At 39.8% G+C, this 20,669-nt stretch overlaps 1 protein-coding gene and 1 non-coding gene across 2 annotated transcripts in view; one reads left to right on the forward strand and one right to left on the reverse strand.

Moving 5' to 3' along the window:
- Nucleotides 1-7,663: 7,663 nt before the first annotated feature.
- LOC121562021 (ladderlectin-like) overlaps nucleotides 7,664-20,669 on the reverse strand; it is a 47,427-nt gene continuing 34,421 nt past the window's right edge. Inside the window, exons 5-6 of the mRNA XM_045219133.1 lie at nucleotides 7,858-7,969; nucleotides 7,664-7,734 (exon numbers count right to left, since the gene is read on the reverse strand). Of these exons, the coding sequence (XP_045075068.1) occupies nucleotides 7,664-7,734; nucleotides 7,858-7,969 (183 nt within the window). The remainder of the gene's footprint in view (nucleotides 7,735-7,857; nucleotides 7,970-20,669) is intronic.
- On the forward strand, nucleotides 16,937-17,006 carry trnag-ucc. The gene has a single exon. It is a non-coding gene; the product is annotated as a tRNA-Gly (tRNA).

A 20,669-nucleotide genomic window follows, 5' to 3' on the forward strand; every position in this document is an offset into this window, starting at 1 on the left:
TCCATATCAACTTCGCCACTTGGGGGCTGCTCTGCTCATGACATCAGAGCAGTGAGGTGTTAGCTACTTTCTCCTCACTCTAAAGCTCCCAAAAACTCTAGGAACATTTTCTGTGAAATAATCTTATATTTCACGAGGTTGAATCACTGACACCAAGTTGTGATTTTTAGCAGACTTTGAAAAAGGCATTTGATAAAGTAGAACTGGGGTTTATATATAAATTCCTGGAGCATTTCAATTTTTGGGAGAATCTCTTATGAATTGGGTTAAAATCATGTATAGTAACCCTAGGTGTAAAATAGTAAATTATAGCTATTTCTCCGAGCGTTTTAAACTGTCAAGAGGAGTGAAACAAGGTTGTCCACTATCGGCATATATATTTATTATTGCCCATCGAGATATTAGCTATTAAAAATCAGATCCAACAATCACATCAAGGGATTAGAAATCCAGGGCTTAAAAACAAAGGTGTCATTGTACGCTGATTCATGTTTTCTTTTAAATCCACAACTTTAATCCCTCCACAGCCTCATAGAGGATGTAGATACATTGTCTAACGTCTCTGGATTACAACCAAATTATGATAAGTGTACTATATTACGTATTGGATCACAAAAAAAAAAAAATACATTACCATGTAGTTTACCAATAAAATGGTCTGATGGTGATGTGGATATCCTCGGAATACATATCCCAAAGGAAATAAATGATCTCACTGCAAATGGTTCTATTCACTATTCCCTACATAGTACACTACTTTTGAGCCCTATGGCCAGATTATGGTATTTTTTTCTTGCACTAGTAAAATGTGACACTAAGTACCTTCTTACACTAGAAAACGTACACAGTGTCGTGTAGCTCAATTGGTAGAGCATGGCGTTTCCAACGCCAGGGTTGTGGGTAACGATTCCCATGGGGAGCCAGTATGAAAATGTATGCACTCACTAACTGTAAGTCGCTCTAGAAAAGAGTGTCTGCTAAAATGAAATGTCTTATTTTGTTCAAGTTCCTAACTTGATTGATCAGATTAGTACAGATTTTCAGAGAGGACCCCACAATAGAGCCCTGCACGTGAATGAATTTTAAGCCCTACACATGCCGTCGATGTTCAGGTCCTACTCTACCCAGGCCCGATTGCTTTTGCTGAAACCCCAAATAACTTCCTCCATTAGTAAGTCCATTAACTGCGCCGCTCCGTCTGTCACTCGGTCCCTGTGCATAGCTCACTCTGCATGCGTTCTGCATGGCTCTGAGTTTCCATAACAACTTCGCCACTTGGGCTGCTCTGCTCATGACACACAAGAGAGCAGTGAGGTGTTAGCTACTTTTCCTCACTCTAAACTCAAGGAACATTTTCTGTGAAATAATCTTATATTTCACGAGGTTGAATCACTGACACCAAGTTATGATTTTAGCAGACTTCGAAAAGGCATTTGATAAAGTACAACTGGGGTTTATATATATTTGTGTCTCCCGAGTGGCGCAGTGGTCTAAGGCACTGCATCGCAGTGCTAGCTGTGTCACTAGAGATCCTGGTTCGAATCCAGGCTCTGTCGTAGCCGGCCGCGACCGGGAGACCCATGGGGTGGCGCACAATACCCAGCGTTGTCCAGGGTAGGGGAGGGAATGGCGGCAGGGATGTAGCTCAGTTGGTAGAGCATGGTGTTTGCAACGCCAGGGTTGTGGGTTCGATTCACGGGGTATAAAAAAATAATGTATGCACTAACTGAAAGTCGCTCTGGATAAGAGCGTCTGCTAAATGACTAAAATGTAAATATAAATTCCTGGAGCATTTGAATTTTGGAGAACTCTCTTATGAATTAGGTTAAAATCATGTAGTAACCCTAGGTGTAAAATAATAAATAATGGCTATTTCTCCGAGCGTTTTAAACTGTCAAGAGGAGTGAAACAAGGTTGTCCACTATCTGCATATATATTTATTATTGCCATCGACATCCAACAATAATATCATGGGGATTAGGAAATCCAGGGCTTAAAAACAAAGGTGTTGGTTAGTCGCTGATGATTCATGTTTTCTTTTAAATCCACAACTTGAGATCCCTCCACAGCCTCATAGAGGATCTAGATACATTTTAACCTCTCTGGATTACAACCAAATTATGACAAATGTACAAGACTATTACGTATTGGTACTAAAAAATACAATTTTTACATTACCATGTAGTTTACCAATAACATGGTCTGATGGTGATGTGGATATACTCGCGAATACATTCCCAAAGGAAGAAATGATCTCACTGCAACATTTTAATAGAAAGTTAGCAAAAATAGATAAGATCTTGTTACCAGTGGAAAGGTAAATACCTGTCTATTAACTCTTAGTAATATCCCCAGTTTACCGATTTGCTATGGTCTTGCCTACGCCTAGCTGAACAGTTTTTTTAAATTATATGAGAAAAAAATATTCCATTTTATTTGGGCGGCAAGCGCGGACAAAATTAAATGGGCCTATTTATATAATGAATATAGAATTCTGAGGACAGAATTATTAAATATTAGCATTAGACCCTATCACTAAAAGCTTCAGTCATACAAAAATGATACTTAAATCCGAACTAGGTAAGATTGTCTCACCAATGTTCAGGAAGGGACTTTCCCTTTATTCAGATTACAACCCCTCACTTTAAGGTATTTGAAAAAGCGAAATCATCTCCCAAATATCACTATTTCTAAAACAAGCCAGAAAGTTGGTTACAATTTCTATTTAATCCTCCAGAAATGACAGAACAAATATTGTGGATTAAACTCAAATATACTAACAGATAAAAAAGTTATTTTTTGAGAAAATATTTAAAAAATGAATAATCTTCATAAATGATTTATCGGTAGAAGTGGTGGAGTTATGTCTTACATGCAGCATACCAGTTGGACATCATGAAAATGATCTGAGGAAGTTCAGGAGTAAAAACAAACAAAATATAATTATTGACTGTGTCCAAATGCATCATAGTATGTATAAGCATAAGTCGAAGCCTAAGCATTGTTGTTCACTAGTTTACTCCAATTAGGGAGGGATGGTGGGGTTGGAAAGTAATAAAGAACGTGTGGGGAGGGAGAACAGAGTTTTGATACACTGGATTTTACAGGTTTTCCTACTTAAGAAGCATGTAGTGAGGTCTGTCATTGTTATCACCAGTGACAGCCCGAAACCTGAAGGATCTGGAGAAGGTCTGTATGGAGGGTGGGCCAAAATCCCTGCTGCAGTGTGTGCAAACCTGGTCAAGACCTACAGGAATGATGATCTCTGTAATTGCAAACAAAGGTTTCTGTACCAAATATTAAGTTCTGCTTTTCTGATGTATCAAATACTTATGTCATGCAATAAAATGCTAATTAAATTACTGTAGAAATCATACAATGTGATTTTCTGGATTTTGTTTTAGATTCCGTCTCTCACAGTTGAAGTGTACCTTTGATAAAAATTACAGACCTCTACATGCTTTGTGAGTAGGAAAACCTGCAAAATCGGCAGTGTATGCCAAAACTTGTTCTCCCCACTGTATATATATTTTTAAAGGATATGTACAGTGCTATGAAAAAGTATTTGCCCCCTTTCTAATTTTGTCTACTTTTGCATATTTGTGATACTTAATGTTATCAGATCTTCAACCAAAACCTAATATTAGATAAAGGGAACGATAGTGAACAAATAACACAACACTTACATATTTATTTCATTTATTTCATAAAGAAATTTATGCAACACCCAATTCCCCTGTGTGAAAAAGTAATTCCCCCCTTACACTCAATAACTGGTTGTGCCACCTTTAGCTGCAATGACTCCAACCAAATGCCTCCTGTAGTTGTTGATCAGTCTCTCACGTCGCTGTGGAGGAATTTGGCCCACTCTTCCATGCAGAACTGCTTCAACTCAGTGACGTGTGTGTTTTCAAGCATTAACTGCTCGTTTCACGTCCTGCCACAACATCTCAATTGGGATTAGGTCTGGACTTTGACTAAGCCATTCCAAAACTTCCAATTTGTTGCTTTTTAGCAATTTTCATGTAGACTTGATTGTGTGTTTTGAATCATTGTCTTGCTGCATGACCCAGCTGCGCTTCAGCTTCAGCTCACAGACGGATGGTCTGACATTCTCCTGTAGAATTCTCTGATACAGAGCATAATTCATTGTTCCTTCTATTAAGGCAAGTCGTCCAGGTCCTGAGGCAGCAAAGCATCCCCAAACCATCACACCACCACCACCATGCTTGACCATTTGGTATGATGTTCTTACTGTGGAATGCGTGTTTGGTTTTCGCCTCTTTTTTCACATCTACTGGTAAGTGTATACAGGCTATAGGAATGAAACCATCTCTAACCAATAACATCTACTGGTAAAGGGTGTATACAGGCTAGTAGAAGGAACCATCTCTAAACAATAACATCTACTGGTAAGAGTGTGTATACAGGCTATAGGAATGAACCATCTCTAAACAATAACATCTACTGGTAAAGTGTGTATACAGGCTATAGGAATGAACCATCTCTAAACAAGATTTTTTTTAATTTTTTATTTATTTCACCTTTATTTAACCAGGTAAGCCAGTTGAGAACAAGTTCTCATTTACAACTGCGACCTGGCCAAGATAAAGCAAAGCAGTGCGATAAAAACAACAACAGAGTTACATATGGGGTAAAACAAAACAATCAAAAAAATACAACAGAAAATATATATACAGTGTGTGCAAATGTAGCAAGTTGGAGGTAAGGCAATAAATAGGCTATAGTGCAAAATAATTACAATTAGTATTAACACTGGAATGCTAGATGTGCAAGAGATGATGTGCAAATAGAGATACTGGGGGGGTGCAAAGAGCAAAATAAATAACAATATAGGGATGAGGTAGTTGGCGTGGACTAATTTCAGATGGGCTGTGTACAGGTGCAGTGATCGGTAAGGTGCTCCTGACAACTGATGCTTAAAGTTAGGTGAGGGAGATAAGAGTCTCCAGCTTCCAGAGATTTTTGCAATTCCTTCCAGTCATTGGCAGCAGAGAACTGGAAGGAATGGTGGCCAAGGTGTTGGCTTTGGGGATGACCAGTGATATATCTGCTGGAGCGCAGACTACGGGTGGGTGCTGCTATAGTGACCAATGAGCTACGATAAGGCGGGGGATTTGCCTAGCAGTGATTTATAGATGGCCTGGAGCCAGTGGGTTTGGAGCCCAGCGAACATTGTAGTGAGGGCCAGCCAACAAGAGCATACAGGTCACAGTGGTGGGTAGTATATGGGGCTTTGGAGACAAAACGGATGGCACTGTGATCGACTGCCATCCAATTTGCTGAGTAGAGTGTTGGAGGGCTATTTTGTAAATGACATCGCGAAGTCAAAGGATCGGTAGGATAGTCAGTTTTACGAGGCATGTTTGGCAGCATGAGTGAAGGAGGCTTTGTTGCGAAATAGGAAGCCGATTCTAGATTTAACTTTGGATTGGAGATTCTTAAGTGAGTCTGAAGGAGAGTTTAGTCTAACCAGACACCTAGATATTTGTGTGTGTCCACATACTCTAGGTCGGACCCGTCGAGAGTAGTGATTCTAGTCGGGTGGGCGGGTGCCAGCAGCATTCGATTGAAGAGCCATTTAGTTTTACTAGTGTTTAAGAGCAGTTGGAGGCTACTGAAGGAGTGCTGTATGGCATTAAAACTCGTTTGGAGGTTTGTTAACGTGTCCAATAAGGGCTCAGATGTATACAAAATGGTGTCGTCTGCGTAGAGCTGGATCTGAGAGTCACATTAATATACACGGAGAAAAGAGTCAGCCCAAGAATTGAACCCTGTGGCACCCCCATAGGTCCAGACAACAGGTCCTCCGATTTGACACATTGAACTCTGAGAAGTTGGTGAACCAGGCGAGGCAGTAATCTCCTGGTAAAGTGTGTATACAGGCTATAGGAATGAACCATCTCTAAACAATAACATCTACTGGTAAAGTGTGTATACAGGCTATAGGAATGAACCATCTCTAACCAATAACATCTACTGGTAAAGTGTGTATACAGGCTATAGGAATGAACCATCTCTAAACAATAACATCTCCTGGTAATGTGTGTATACAGGCTATAGGAATGAACCATCTCTAACCAATAACATCTACTGGTAAAGTGTGTATACAGGCTATAGGAATGAACCATCTCTAAACAATAACATCTACTGGTAAAGTGTGTATACAGGCTATAGGAATGAACCATCTCTAACCAATAACATCTACTGGTAAATGTGTGTATACAGGCTATAGGAATGAACCATCTCTAAACAATAACATCTACTGGTAAAGTGTGTATACAGGCTATAGGAATGAACCATCTCTAACCAATAACATCTACTGGTAAAGTGTGTATACAGGCTATAGGAATGAACCATCTCTAACCAATAACATCTACTGGTAAAGTGTGTATACAGGCTATAGGAATGAACCATCTCTAACCAATAACATCTACTGGTAAAGTGTGTATACAGGCTATAGGAATGAACCATCTCTAACCAATAACATCTACTGGTAAAGTGTGTATACAGGCTATAGGAATGAACCATCTCTAACCAATAACATCTACTGGTAAAGTGTGTATACAGGCTATAGGAATGAACCATCTCTAAACAATTACATCTACTGGTAAAGTGTGTATACAGGCTATAGGAATGAACCATCTCTAACCAATAACATCTACTGGTAAAGTGTATATACAGGCTATAGGAATGAACCATCTCTAACCAATAACATCTACTGGTAAAGTGTGTATACAGGCTATAGGAATTAACCATCTCTAAACAATAACATCTACTGCATAACTCATGTATTCAGTGCAATACAGGCACTTATAAACGACATACACATGGAGTATCTGAAATATACAAACTGCAGCCGTACTCTACAGCTGCAGATGTAATAAGGTATTTAGGCCAAAGGCAAATGCTTGGAGTCAATCACCATAATGTAGTATGAAACCTAACAAACCCCACAACTCACTAAAATGAACACTGATAACTTGGTCGGCAGCCAAACTTGAGTCTTCTTCGGGAAGAAGCTTCCCTCATTAAAATTGCGTCTTAGTCGGGATTGGGTTGGCGGATCGCAGCCAACTTAAGCTGCAGACGCCGCCACCTAGGATTTAAGGCTAATGGAATTGACCAAATAGCCTGACATTAAGGAATCAGTTTCAGAAAGCTTTCAGTTAAAAATGTCCCAGTTATACTTTTTGGGAGTGTTTGGAATACCTTGCTCCAGACAACGGTGACATGCAAATTAATAATATTTAAAAGAATTCCAAAAGCAAATATTTCACCTACATGTAATATAAAATGAAAATCATTTTTTACTCAACCACTAAAAAAATTAAGTGTTCCTAACAGACAAGGATTGTCCCAACTGTCATGATTCTGAGACAGGAGTAATTATTTAATTGTCAGGTTCAATTCACTTTAGGGGAAGCTTATCTATGGAGCGTGCCCCCTTGTTAACATTCATGTTTAATAACCCATGAGACAAAGTAACGTGTACACCAGTTTTATTGACAAACCACAAAATCATTACTCAACATTTATGACCAACAAATAATCTCCAAAGTATTAGATTTAATCATAAAAAGTTCAGTTAGGATGCTGACAATAGTGTAAAATTTTTGGTTTCATCTGATGTGTTGCTGATTTAACTGGTTCTCCGGGAGCACACAGAGGGCAATACGTTTTCACATTCTAGATCGTTCCAGCCGTGTTCACCTTCAGAGGAAACACGGGACAGAAATTAACACCGATGTAAACACAACAGAATAGTGTGAGATTTGTTAAATAGACTATGAATAAAGTTGAACGTGATAGTGAATGATAGTGGGCTTACTGTACCTCCAAAGTTCATCACAATACATGGCTCTCTGCCACCATTGTTATTGGGCTCTCCTTGATTCCAGTTCTGGTAATCAAAGTTAGCTCCATCACTCCAGAACCATAGCCTGTCCTGTGGGGAAGTAGTGAGGTCTCAGAATGAAAGAAATCCCACTGTGTTAGTGGATACAGATCCATCTACGCTCGTAGAAAATGGGTTTCCAAAAGGGCTCCGTGGCGGTCCCCATAGCAGAACCCTTTATGGATCCAGGTAGAAAGTGTTATTCAAAAGGGTTCTCCTATGGGGGCAGCCAAATAACCGTTTTTGGTTCTAGACACTATACCCAGTGTGTTAGTGAATACTGATCTTTCCTACAATACTACCCCACTATGTGTTTATGGTCACTGCAGTGGCATCAATCAATAACTCCCAACCAAACGTACTGCAGTAGAGCACTTTTTACCAAAACAATGGATTGACCTAACAGTTGTGCAATGTTGGACAAATCTAATTCAGAATGTGTCACAGCTGAATGGACGCCGAAGCTGCTGCCATCAATCTGGCGGACTCACTAAACACAAATACTGCATTTATAGATGGTACATGGAGTGTGCCCCTGGCTGTCCAGGAACTCTTATTTAAATGATCTTTTGCTACTTCAGTAAATTTAAAATTCAACTTAATTCTCATTATCTGCTGCTCAACATGTGAAAACGCATCTACGTTTTTTAGAAAAATATATAAAGCTCAAAATGTTACCCGATGACATCAAAAGTTCAAACAATGATTTGCAAACAGATGCGGAGACATGAGGCGAAAGAAAATACTCTGGCTAGAAACTGTTGGTCACTTTTAATCCTACCCTGTGATGTCAAAGCCTTCTTAACCATAGATCCCATAGTTCTCACACGACTCGTTTCAGGAAACTAGGCGTATGTCGTTGGTCATTACTTCACAGGAGAGCAATTTGAACGTAAACTATTTTTTTAATCAAAGTGGATTTTGGCAGAAATACCTTCTGGAACACGAACTTAGATGTGCCTTAATAACAAACTAGAATGCAAATAAAAATGAAAAAAGAGCCTAGTTGGTTTAGCCACAGAAAAAGACAGCAACATGCCTGCTAGCCATGATTGGCTGAGATAATGAGTGAGCTGGAGATGCCGAGAGGAGTTCAGATTGGTCTGCCATATAGCACGCTTCGGTCTATTTGAGCTGGTCAGTATGTGTAGGTAATCCTGTCTAATGAGACTTTTTTATATCGCGTAATTCAACTACATAAGTGTTGCTCTCCACTTTCTGGAGGACAAAGTTTTAAAATCAGTGGAATTAGAGTATGATAGCTAAGGAGATGAGAAAACACCCGTCTCCAGATTACATCTTTAAACTAAGGGCAACCATGGCATCCGTGATAGGGTGAAGCGTCAATCAATGTATACGGTTAAGTTATGTAGCCAGCTACATTTTCAGATATGACACGTTACCGATTTTGACAAAGTCGTTTTCATTTTAAGTTGAAGTGTACTGTTAGCTACCTAGCTAGCAGTGAACCTGGTTACTTAGCTACCTGCAGATTCATGCATGGTAGTAACATCATGAGTTGGGATTATGGTTCAATGTTTAAATTAGCTACATGTTTTAAGAGACTCCACTACGCATGTAACCATTTCAATAGACCGTCACAGCTGAATAACATACAAAGGCGCAACACCCGTTGAATATGGCCGGTAAATGTCTGCAAAAAAAAGTGTAAATTGTTGGCAGCACCATAGTTGCATTCACCAACGCTCTGGATAACATGAAAACAGCAGAATGTTACTGGGTGACAGTCACTTGAGTCATTTTCTATTAAGGCATTAAATCGCTCTGACTTAAGTATGATAACTGGGTACCTTTCCCACCAGTCCCGGAATAGTATCAATTCCTCCAAGCCAGGTAGCAGTGAAACTTCCAGTCTTGGAAGACACCACATCCTGTAGAAATTGATTCTCCTCAGAGCTATGAACAGACACCAGGTTTGCTCCAAGGGACATACAATGCCGCTAGAGAAAGCAGTAGAAAAGGGACAAACGCATTTCATAATGATTAAAAGGGAAGTTCAGTATTTTACATGAGGCATGTGTTGCCAGTATAGAAAATATAACTTCTAAGGTAATGTCAAAGAAAATAGTTGATTTCAATTGAACATTATTTTGCTTAATTCACAGTAGATAGTAAGCATGATACCTCTGCTTCAGGCCAGGTCCTTGCAGTCTTGACAAACATGAAGCAGCGTGATGCATAGTCAGTCCAACCGGGGGGACACAAGCGGTTTCCTGATGAAACTGTAAAGAGAAGTTGCAGCCGGCTTTAAAGGCTAGTCGAGACGGATCTACAAATCACAACTACAATATTATTAGTATGTCAAGCAGTCACCTCTGCTACAACAAAACAAATACAGAATGAATCATGTAAAGTGGACTATTACTTGCGTCTCCCAGAGCAAAGGCAGCACTGAGAAGCAGAAGAACGGTCAACATGGCCATGGGGAGTCTCCTGAGACAGACAAAGAGAAACCATCAAGACAAATTCAGTGAGTCCTTCAGAGTGTAGGGGAGTGCAGTGTTCCCCTAACCTCACCAAGTACCACAGCCATTCCACTTATCAGATGTATTCCAGGACTACCTAATCAGAGCAGATTCAACTAATGAAGGGCTAAGGAATACCAGATATTGTCATCCCCATACAGTAGATCACCACAGGAATATGTCTGCTTTCCAAAATGGCACCCTATTCCCTATGCAATGAGGATAATTTCTGGGGGGGTATTTCTCTCCACTCATACAGAAGTAATTAAGTCCTAGTTCACAAATTGAGGAATTCCCGGCAGCTATGTTATTGTCACTACGACGCATCTGTCAGAATGCAGGAACTATGGTTGAAGACAAACTTCAATATGGTTGTTTTATAATTATCCAACTAAAAATAAAGGCACAGTACAAACGGCCGGCAGGTAAGGCCTTGATAGCTGTTGTGTTCCTGGAGGGAATACACCACATTAACATACATGATTGACCAGTGCCATAACTAATAACAGCAGTATCTCAAGTAGGCTACGACAGCCCAACATTATACCTTTTAATTAACTAATGAAGCAAGGTTTAAGGGCATTCCATAGCAACAGTTTGCGAGATGACGAATGGTTCAATGAGGTACCTGCTAGCAGCATATGTCCCACCTCTGAAGCTACATCCATAATCCGCTAGATGGTTCTGATAGCGACGCAAACTGATCTAACCAGTGATTAATAAATCATTAAATCTAGTTCAGCCACAACCTCTGGCTTCATACATGTTTCCTCCACTTCCAGTCTGGGGCAGTACGGTGCCCATTTTGCGAGGCAGATTATCTAGACAGACAGACGTGCACACAAACTGATCACAACATGACATCCATTTTAGACTGTTTTGGGGGAGGGGTGAAATGTAAATTCCAGATTTCATAGTTTCTTGTTCACCAGGTATCTTCCTCCACATACAGTCACTCTACTTACATTCAGTAATCTTGCTCTGATTTGTCATCCTAATGGGACCTTGAGATAAAATGTAGCATTGTTTTGTTTGATAAAATCAATTTTTATATTAAAATGTAGGAACTGGGTTCTACAGTTTGAACCCCTGCTGTCTCTGGCTCCACACCCACCCCGCCCGGCCATCTAGATGTGTGAAAGTTAGTGTATAAGCTAATGATCCATCATGTATGACAATCCTGGAAGTGTGTAAACTTACATTTTGTATTACCATATCATTTTTGTATGTTCTCTATAGTTATGTACTTGAAAATGTATCAATCGACCAATTTGGCACATTTGGGCAGACTTGAAACAAAATAGTCCAGTACTGCAACGCTTCACTGGCTCAATCTGAAACGTTGCACACACACTGCTGCCATCTAGCGGCCAACATCTAAATTACGCCTAAACTGCAATATTATATTGTGGCCTTTCTCTTACATTTCAAAGATGGAAAACACATGTTTTTTTGTTTGTATTATCTTTTACCAGATCTAATGTGTTATATTCTTCTACATTCATTTCACATTTCCACAAACTGTTTCCTTTCAAATGGTATCAAAGATATGCATATCCTTGCTCCAGGTCCTGAGCTAGAGGCAGTTAGATTTGGTTATGTTATTTTAGGTGAAAATTGAAAAAAAGGGTCCCATCCTTAAGAGGTTAACTGTACCCACATGTACATGTTACCTCCATTACCTCGACCAACCTGTGCCCCGGCACATTGACTCTACCGGTACCCCCCCTGTATATAGCCTCCCTACTGTTATTTTATTTTAAAATTTGGTGCCCACCACAACCCTAGGAAGGAATATCAATATTTTAAATTAACCCTTTAAATTAACTCTTTCAGACAACAAGTACCATCTTACACAACAAACCTTACAAGATAGGGTACATGCCAAATGGTACTCTTTTCACTATTCCCTATATAGTGCACTACTTTTGACCAGACACCTATGGACAGATTATTATGATATTTATGGTATTTTCTGTGCTTTGCACAATTCTTGCACTAGTAAAATGTGACACTAAGTATCTTCTTACACTAGAAATCTTCTTCCACAACATTAGACTAGATGAGGTCAGAGGTCACTACAGCAGCCTGAATGTAGAAGATGGACGTGATAGTAGACTGGTCAGGTTATCAAGGGGGCCTGCTTTAGACTCCAATACTGGGCCCAAATGAAACCCTTTTCCAGTGCACTACTTTTGACTTTAGTGCATTTATATATAATGCTATTTGGAGAAAAAAAACTAGCAAAAATGAACCTACCCATACCCTCAATGTTCAGGTCCAACTCTACCCATACCCTCAATGTTCAGGTCCTACACTACCCAGACCCTCAATGTTCAGGTCCTACACTACCCATATCCTCAATGTTCAGGTCCTACACTACCCAGACCCTCAATGTTCAGGTCCTACTCTACCCATACCCTCAATGTTCAGGTCCTACACTACCCAGACCCTCAATGTTCAGGTCCTACTCTACCCATACCCTCAATGTTCAGGTCCTACTCTACCCATACCCTCAATGTTCAGGTCCTACACTACCCATACCCTCAATGTTCAGGTCCTACACTACCCATACCCTCAATGTTCCAGGTCCTACTCTACCCAGACCCTCAATGTTCAGGTCCTACACTACCCAGACCTCAATGTTCAGGTCCTACACTACCCATACCCTCAATGTTCAGGTCCTACACTACCCAGACCCTCAATGTTCAGGTCCTACACTACCCATACCCTCAATGTTCAGGTCCTACACTACCCATACCCTCAATGTTCAGGTCCTACACTACCCATACCCTCAATGTTCAGGTCCTACACTACCCATACCCTCAATGTTCAGGTCCTACACTACCCATACCCTCAATGTTCAGGTCCTACACTACCCAGACCCGATTGCTTCTGACCCAAAGTTTGGGAACCACTGTAGTAACCTCTCTCTGTTTTGGTTCCTCTCTCTCTCTCTTACTCTCTCTCTCAGCTTCACCACTGAGTGCCACCTCACTGTCTCAATAGCGTACTCTCTGTAAAGCAACGTTATTATGAGAAGTTAGTAGCCTATTCTCTTGCTCCTGTTGAGGTAACATTAGCTTCTTACGTCATCCTTCTAGCTGGCTAAGTAATTCTACCCGTAGTAAACTAAAATCCACTCCATGGTGAAGGAAGTTCATGATGAACTCCACTACCGACTTTTTGCTTTTTTCTGTTTGTCAAATATTGCAACGTAGTGCAAATGCGCATGTGTCAATTGAATCTCCGATGACGTGGGCCTAGGTCTCGAAAACACTCATTGTCCAATCAAATCACACAATCTACAGAGGGTGTGTCGACCAACAACATTTCACAGATCATTTCAGGTTCAAATAAACACTAAATCTGGCATATAACGTTGTTGACTTGGCACATTTTCTGTCCAGAGATACTGAGCAATAACGAGACAGAGAGAAATCATTTTATAACCTAGGTTTCATTTATAAACCTCATCGGAGATTAAATTGACACAGTTGCCATCTTCTGACACTGAAATGAGCAAAAAAGTCGGTGGTTGTATTTGATTAATGTTTATTGAAAAAGTATGGATGTCACACCTGCTCCAGCGCTTGACGTCGTCGGTCTACTAACCACCCTGTCCTGGCAACCATCATTACACACACCTGGACCTCATCATCACCTTGATTACTCTCCCTTCATATAGCCCTCAGTATCCTCAGTCAACAGGCAGTGTTGGTTTTGTTCAGCTACATGATTTATATGGATTAAACTCACCGTCTGCGTCCTGACTCCCCGGTGTTACAATGGATTTCAGCAAACAAAGAAAGGCAAGTAACTAGAGAGGACAAACATGGATACAAGGTAGGCGTTTCATGATGAAACAGTTTTGAAGTAATGACCTTGGGTGAATCGACGTAGTCGGACCTAGATTCCACAAAGCCTGGTCTCTGCTCCACTCCGTAGGTGGAGTTCACTAGAAACTTCCTTCACCGTGGAGTTTAGTCTGCTATACTAACCAGAGCCCTTCAACGTTACGGCAATAGAAGTCTCTTCCAGCAGCTAGCCACCTGACTGACACATCTATAAGTGACTACCAGTTGTCCACTCGTTCTTTGAGTCTTTTTCGTGTTCTTTGGGTTATGTCTGTAGACACGGCAGGAGTCACGGGACGGTTTCAAAATTGCCTATTGTCCGGCATCTCGCAGACACTGTCAGCAGCGTCTCTAGTTTTGCTTACCTCTCTAGTGAGCCAACTCCGAGCTGGGGTAGTTCGTTTCCACGAGAGGGCAGAGTTAGAGTGGTGAATGGTGGTTCGAGAGAGTGGTGAGTATGCTGCTAAAAGTCACATCCGTGCAACAAATCTGGGGGACTCAAACGAACATGACGAACAAACCACTGTTCATGATTCAACTTGTCAGTCAGATCAAAGCTCAGAATGCTTAAATTCTTGATCAACGATGGGAGCAATATTTAGATGTTGACCCATAATAGATTTTCTTTATTTTGGTCCGGACCTCTGTGTACTCAGATGTAGTTATGGCCATGAACCCATTAATCTACTCCATTGTCCTGTTCTTCCAGAAATACAGAAGCTCCTCTCCTCTCCTAGCAACACAACCTCCCCTTCAGCCTTAAGACATTGACCTTTCACCCCACCTTCAATAGAATGAAGACCCTAACACAGGGTTTCCTTAACCTCTCCTCTGGTACCCCCAGCCATTCCACTAATTTGAAGTATTACTGTACAATCACAGCTGATTCTAATGGTTAACTAATCTCTCTCTCAGGAGAATATCACCATGGCGACATTGACCATCATTCTGCTTGTCAGCACGGCTTTTTGCGTTGGGAGGTGCGAGGCATACCTCAGACTTACTCACCACGACATTTTATAAATTGTTTAAACATTGCTGGGAGCTTATCTGTCTTGTTGTTGCATATCCCACTCTCCCTGAGAGTCAGGTCACAGCTATGGTCAGCCATTATCAACGGCAACCCTGGAGCAATTAGGGTTAAGTGCCTTGCTCAAGGGCACATAGACAGATATTTCAACTTGTCAGCTCAGTGATTTGAACTAGCAACCTTTCGGTTACTGGCCAAATGCCACTCCTCTAGTTCCAGAGATGTATATTGGTGTCTAGATGCTGGAGTGTTGAGGTATTCTGATATGAAAGGTTTGGTCCTTCAACTGGATGGATGCATGATTGGATTGTCAACCAACTATTAGGAAATAACACTGATATAATTTACCCCACTTTTACAGTCTTAGTTTCATCAGCTGTTGTACAATATGATGCAAAACTGAATTTTGACTGCACTGGGACTTTAAACAAGTAGCAGAATTTCAATATTTAGCCAGGAAGTCCCTTGAGACTGGTATCTGTTTTTGGAGGGAAACCTAGGTTACATCTATTCCATATAGTAAGCTGCTTTTGACCAGGCCCCATAGGGGAATAGGGTGCAATTTGGGACGCACCCCAAGCTTCCAGACTCAACCCAAGCTTTCAGAATGCATGTCCAGCAATGTATATTATGTCCATACATTGTCCAGCAATGTTATGTAATGTCCACATTACAATGTGTGTTACCTGTGTATCCAGATTGTACGATACGACCCAAGACCCCCTGTGAGCGTGCTAGAGATGCCATGAAAAACAGGCCGCCTACAGCCTACATCCCAACTTGTGACTGCAAGGGACAATACACCCCTGAGCAATGTTGGGGATCTACAGGTTACCACTCTCTCACACACAAACACACACTAAATTATCCAAGTCATTTAAAGGTGACAATTCATTTTGTGTTACAGTAACGTTTGTAATTATGTCAATATTGTATACGCAACAGGTTTTTAACATGTCCATTTCTGGTAGGTTCCTGTTGGTGTGTGACCTGTAATGGACAGAAGATCAAGGGTACTGAGACTCCACCAGGCACTGCTCCCATCAAATGTGCCACCCTGGTAAACACACACATTCTCTCTCATTCACTGAATGTTAATTATTTGCTGGTGGTTCTGCATGTTTTTAATGTTTATGTTGTGTTTTTGTCTGTAATTGTAGATTTGCTCGTAGATGAAAGGCGTTGGAATGAAGACGGTAAAAATACTTTGACAGTTTCTTTACTGTCCTACAGGAACTGCTTCCCATTCCATACAAATAAATAAATGAAGAAATCCTGAGAGAATTTAAACTTTTAATGATTGACTTTATTTATTGTTGGTTTGATATGCTGTACAATTTATATGAACCAGTCCATTTCTGGGAAATGGAGGAAGGAGTATCAGTCTTTTAAATGAACCCTTTACATTAACTTTATAAGACAACATATTTTTGCTACAACGGTACAACAAGTACCATCTTACACAAGAAGCCTTACAAGATAGGATGGAAGCCAAATGGTTCTATTCCCTATTCCCTACATAGTACACTACTTTTGACCAGAGCCCTATGGCCAGATTATGGTATTTTTTGTGCTTTGCACAATTCTTGCACTAGTAAAATGTGACACTAAGTACCTTCTTACACTAGAAAACGTACACGATGTCGTGTAGCTCAGTTGGTAGAGCATGGCGTTTCCAACGCCAGGGTTGTGGGTTCGATTCCCACGGGGAGCCAGTATGAAAATGTATGCACTCCCTAACTGTAAGTCGCTCTAGAAAAGAGCATCTGCTAAAATGAAACGTCTTATTTTGTTTAAGTTCCTAACTTGATTGATAAGATTAGTACAGTTTTTCAGAGAGGACCCCACATTAGAGCCCTGCACGTGAATGAATTTTTAGCCCTACCCATGCCAGTCCTACACTACCCAGGCCCGATTGCTTTTGCTGAAACCCCAAATAACTTCCTCCATTAGTAAGTCCATTAACTGCGCCGCGCCATCTGTCACTCGGTCCCTGTGCATAGCTCACTCTGCATGCGTTCTGCATGGCTCTGAGTTTCCATATCAACTTCGCCACTTGGGCTGCTCTGCTCATGACACACGAGAGCAGTGAGGTGTTAGCTACTTTTCCTCACTCTAAACTCAAAATCTAGGAACATTTTCTGTGAAATAATCTTATATTTCACGAGGTTGAATCACTGACACCAAGTTGTGATTTTAGCAGACTTTGAAAAGGCATTTGATAAAGTACAACTGGGGTTTATATATAAATTCCTGGAGCATTTCAATTTTGGAGAATCTCTTATGAATTGGGTTAAAATCATGTATAGTAACCCTAGGTGTAAAATAGTAAATTATAGCTATTTCTCCGAAAGTTTTAAACTGTCAAGAGGAGTGAAACAAGGTTGTCCACTATCGGCATATATATTTATTATTGCCATCGAGATGTTAGCTATTAAAATCAGATCCAACAATAACATCAAGGGATTAGAAATCCAGGGCTTAAAAACAAAGGTGTCATTGTACGCTGATTCATGTTTTCTTTTAAATCCACAACTTGAATCCCTCCACAGCCTTATAGAGGATATAGATACATTTTCTAACGTCTCTGGATTACAACCAAATTATGATAAGTGTACTATATTACGTATTGGATCAAAAAATTATTTTTTTACATTACCATGTAGTTTACCAATAAAAAGGTCTGATGGTGATGTGGATATCCTCGGAATACATATCCCAAAGGAAATAAATGATCTCACTGCAATATATTTTAATAGAAAGTTAGCAAAAATAGATAAGATCTTGCTACCATGGAAAGGTAAATACCTGTCTAACTCTTTAGTATTATCCCAGTTTACCTATTTGCTTATGGTCTTGCCTACGCCGAGCGAACAGTTTAAATTATATGAGAAACAAATATTCCATTTTATTTGGAACGGCAAGCCAGACAAAATTAAATGGGCCTATTTATATAATGAATATGAATTCGGAGGACAGAAATTATTAAATATTAAAGCATTAGACCTATCACTAAAAGCTTCAGTCATACAAAAATTATACTTAAATCCGAACTAGTAAGATTGTCTCACCCAATGTTCAGGAAGGGACTTTTTCCCTTTATTCAGATTACAATCCCTCACTTTAAGGTATTTGAAAAGGAAATCATCTCCCAAATATCATTATTTCTAAAACAAGCCATAGAAAGTTGGTTACTATTTCTATTTAATCCTCCAGAAATGACAGAACAAATATTGCAACAAATATTGTGGTTAAACTCAAATATACTAACAGATAAAAAAATATATATATTTTTTGAGAGAATGTTTAAAAAAGGTATAATCTTCGTAAATGATATTATCGGTAGGAATGGTGGAGTTATGTCACACATGCAGCTAACAAAAACATATGGGAATGTCTGCTCTACCCAAAAGTACAACCAAATAATTGCAGTATTACCGCAAAATTGGAAGAGGAAAATTGAAGGGGGAGAAAGTAAGGAACTTGTCTGACTGCATCAAAGAACATAATTGGTTAAAGAAAATTGTGATAAATAAAAAACTTTACCAGTTTAATTTAAGGTCCAAAAGATTGACAGCCATCCCATATAGATTGCAAAATAGTTGGGAAGAGATTTTGACGTACCGATTCCATGGCATAGTGTTTATGAACTGATATGCAAAACGACGCCGGATTCAAAACGTATAATTCTTGTCAATCAATCAATAATATAATAATACTTTTAGCAAAAATGTTTTTTTTCAAATCACAAACTATAGAAACAATGAGAATAGAAAGGTTAAAAAACATCACAAAAGTTGGTGTTAAGAGATAGATGGGAGGTGTTGAATGGAGCTGAAGGATGGGACTAATAACAACAACTAATAACAACAAGATAACTAATAATGTAAGACATGCTGTGTCCATAATAAGTATATAGGTTATATGTTGAGAGCTTTTGTGAAAGAGCACAGTTAGAAAGATATGGCATATAGAAGCATACCAGTTGGACATCATGAAAATGATCCGAGGAAGTTCAGGAGTAAAAACAAACAAAATATAATTATTGACTGTGTCCATAAAATGTATATAGTATGTATAAGCTGGAAGTAGAAGCCTAAGCATTGTTGTTCACTAGTTTACTCCAATTAGGGAAGGGATGGTGGGGTTGGAAAGTAATAAAGAACGTACAGTGGGGAGAACAAGTATTTGATACACTGCCGATTTTGCAGGTTTTCCTACTTACAAAGCATGTAGAGGTCTGTCATTTTTATCACCAGCGACAGCCCCGAAACCTGAAGGATCTGGAGAAGGTCTGTATGGAGGAGTGGGCCAAAATCCCTGCTGCAGTGTGTGCAAACCTGGTCAAGACCTACAGGAAACGTATGATCTCTGTAATTGCAAACAAAGGTTTCTGTACCAAATATTAAGTTCTGCTTTTCTGATGTATCAAATACTTATGTCATGCAATAAAATGCTAATTAAATTACTTAGAAATCATACAATGTGATTTTCTGGATTTTTGTTTTAGATTCCGTCTCTCACAGTTGAAGTGTACCTATGATAAAAATTACAGACCTCTACATGCTTTGTAAGTAGGAAAACCTGCAAAATCGGCAGTGTATCAAATACTTGTTCTCCCCATTGTATATATATTTTTTAAAGGATATGAAAAAGTATTTGCCCCCTTTCTAATTTTGTCTACTTTTGCATATTTGTGATACTTAATGTTATCAGATCTTCAACCAAAACCTAATATTAGATAAAGGGAACAATAGTGAACAAATAACAACAATTACATATTTATTTCATTTATTTCATAGAAACAAATTTATGCAACACCCAATTCCCCTGTGTGAAAAAGTACCACCTTACACTCAATAACTGGTTGTGCCACCTTTAGCTGCAATGACTCCAACCAAATGCCTCCTGTAGTTGTTGATCAGTCTCTCACGTCGCTGTGGAGGAATTTTGGCCCACTCTTCCATGCAGAACTGCTTTAACTCAGTGACGTGTGGGTTTTCAAGCATTAACTGCTCGTTTCATGTCCTGCCACAACATCTCAATTGGGATTAGGTCTGGACATTGACTAGGCCATTCCAAAACTTCCAATGTGTTGCTTTTTAGCAATTTTCATGTAGACTTGATTGTGTGTTTTGGATCATTGTCTTGCTGCATGACCCAGCTGCGCTTCAGCTTCAGCTCACAGACGGATGGTCTGACATTCTCCTGTAGAATTCTCTGATACAGAGCAGAATTCATGGCTCCTTCTATTAAGGCAAGTCGTCTAGGTCCTGAGGCAGCAAAGCATCCCCAAACCATCACACCACCACCACCATGCTTGACCTTTGGTATGATGTTCTTACTGTGGAATGCAGTGTTTGGTTTTTGCCTCTTTT

This window comes from Coregonus clupeaformis, unplaced genomic scaffold (assembly GCF_020615455.1).
Source record: "Coregonus clupeaformis isolate EN_2021a unplaced genomic scaffold, ASM2061545v1 scaf2080, whole genome shotgun sequence".
Taxonomy (NCBI): domain Eukaryota; kingdom Metazoa; phylum Chordata; class Actinopteri; order Salmoniformes; family Salmonidae; genus Coregonus; species Coregonus clupeaformis.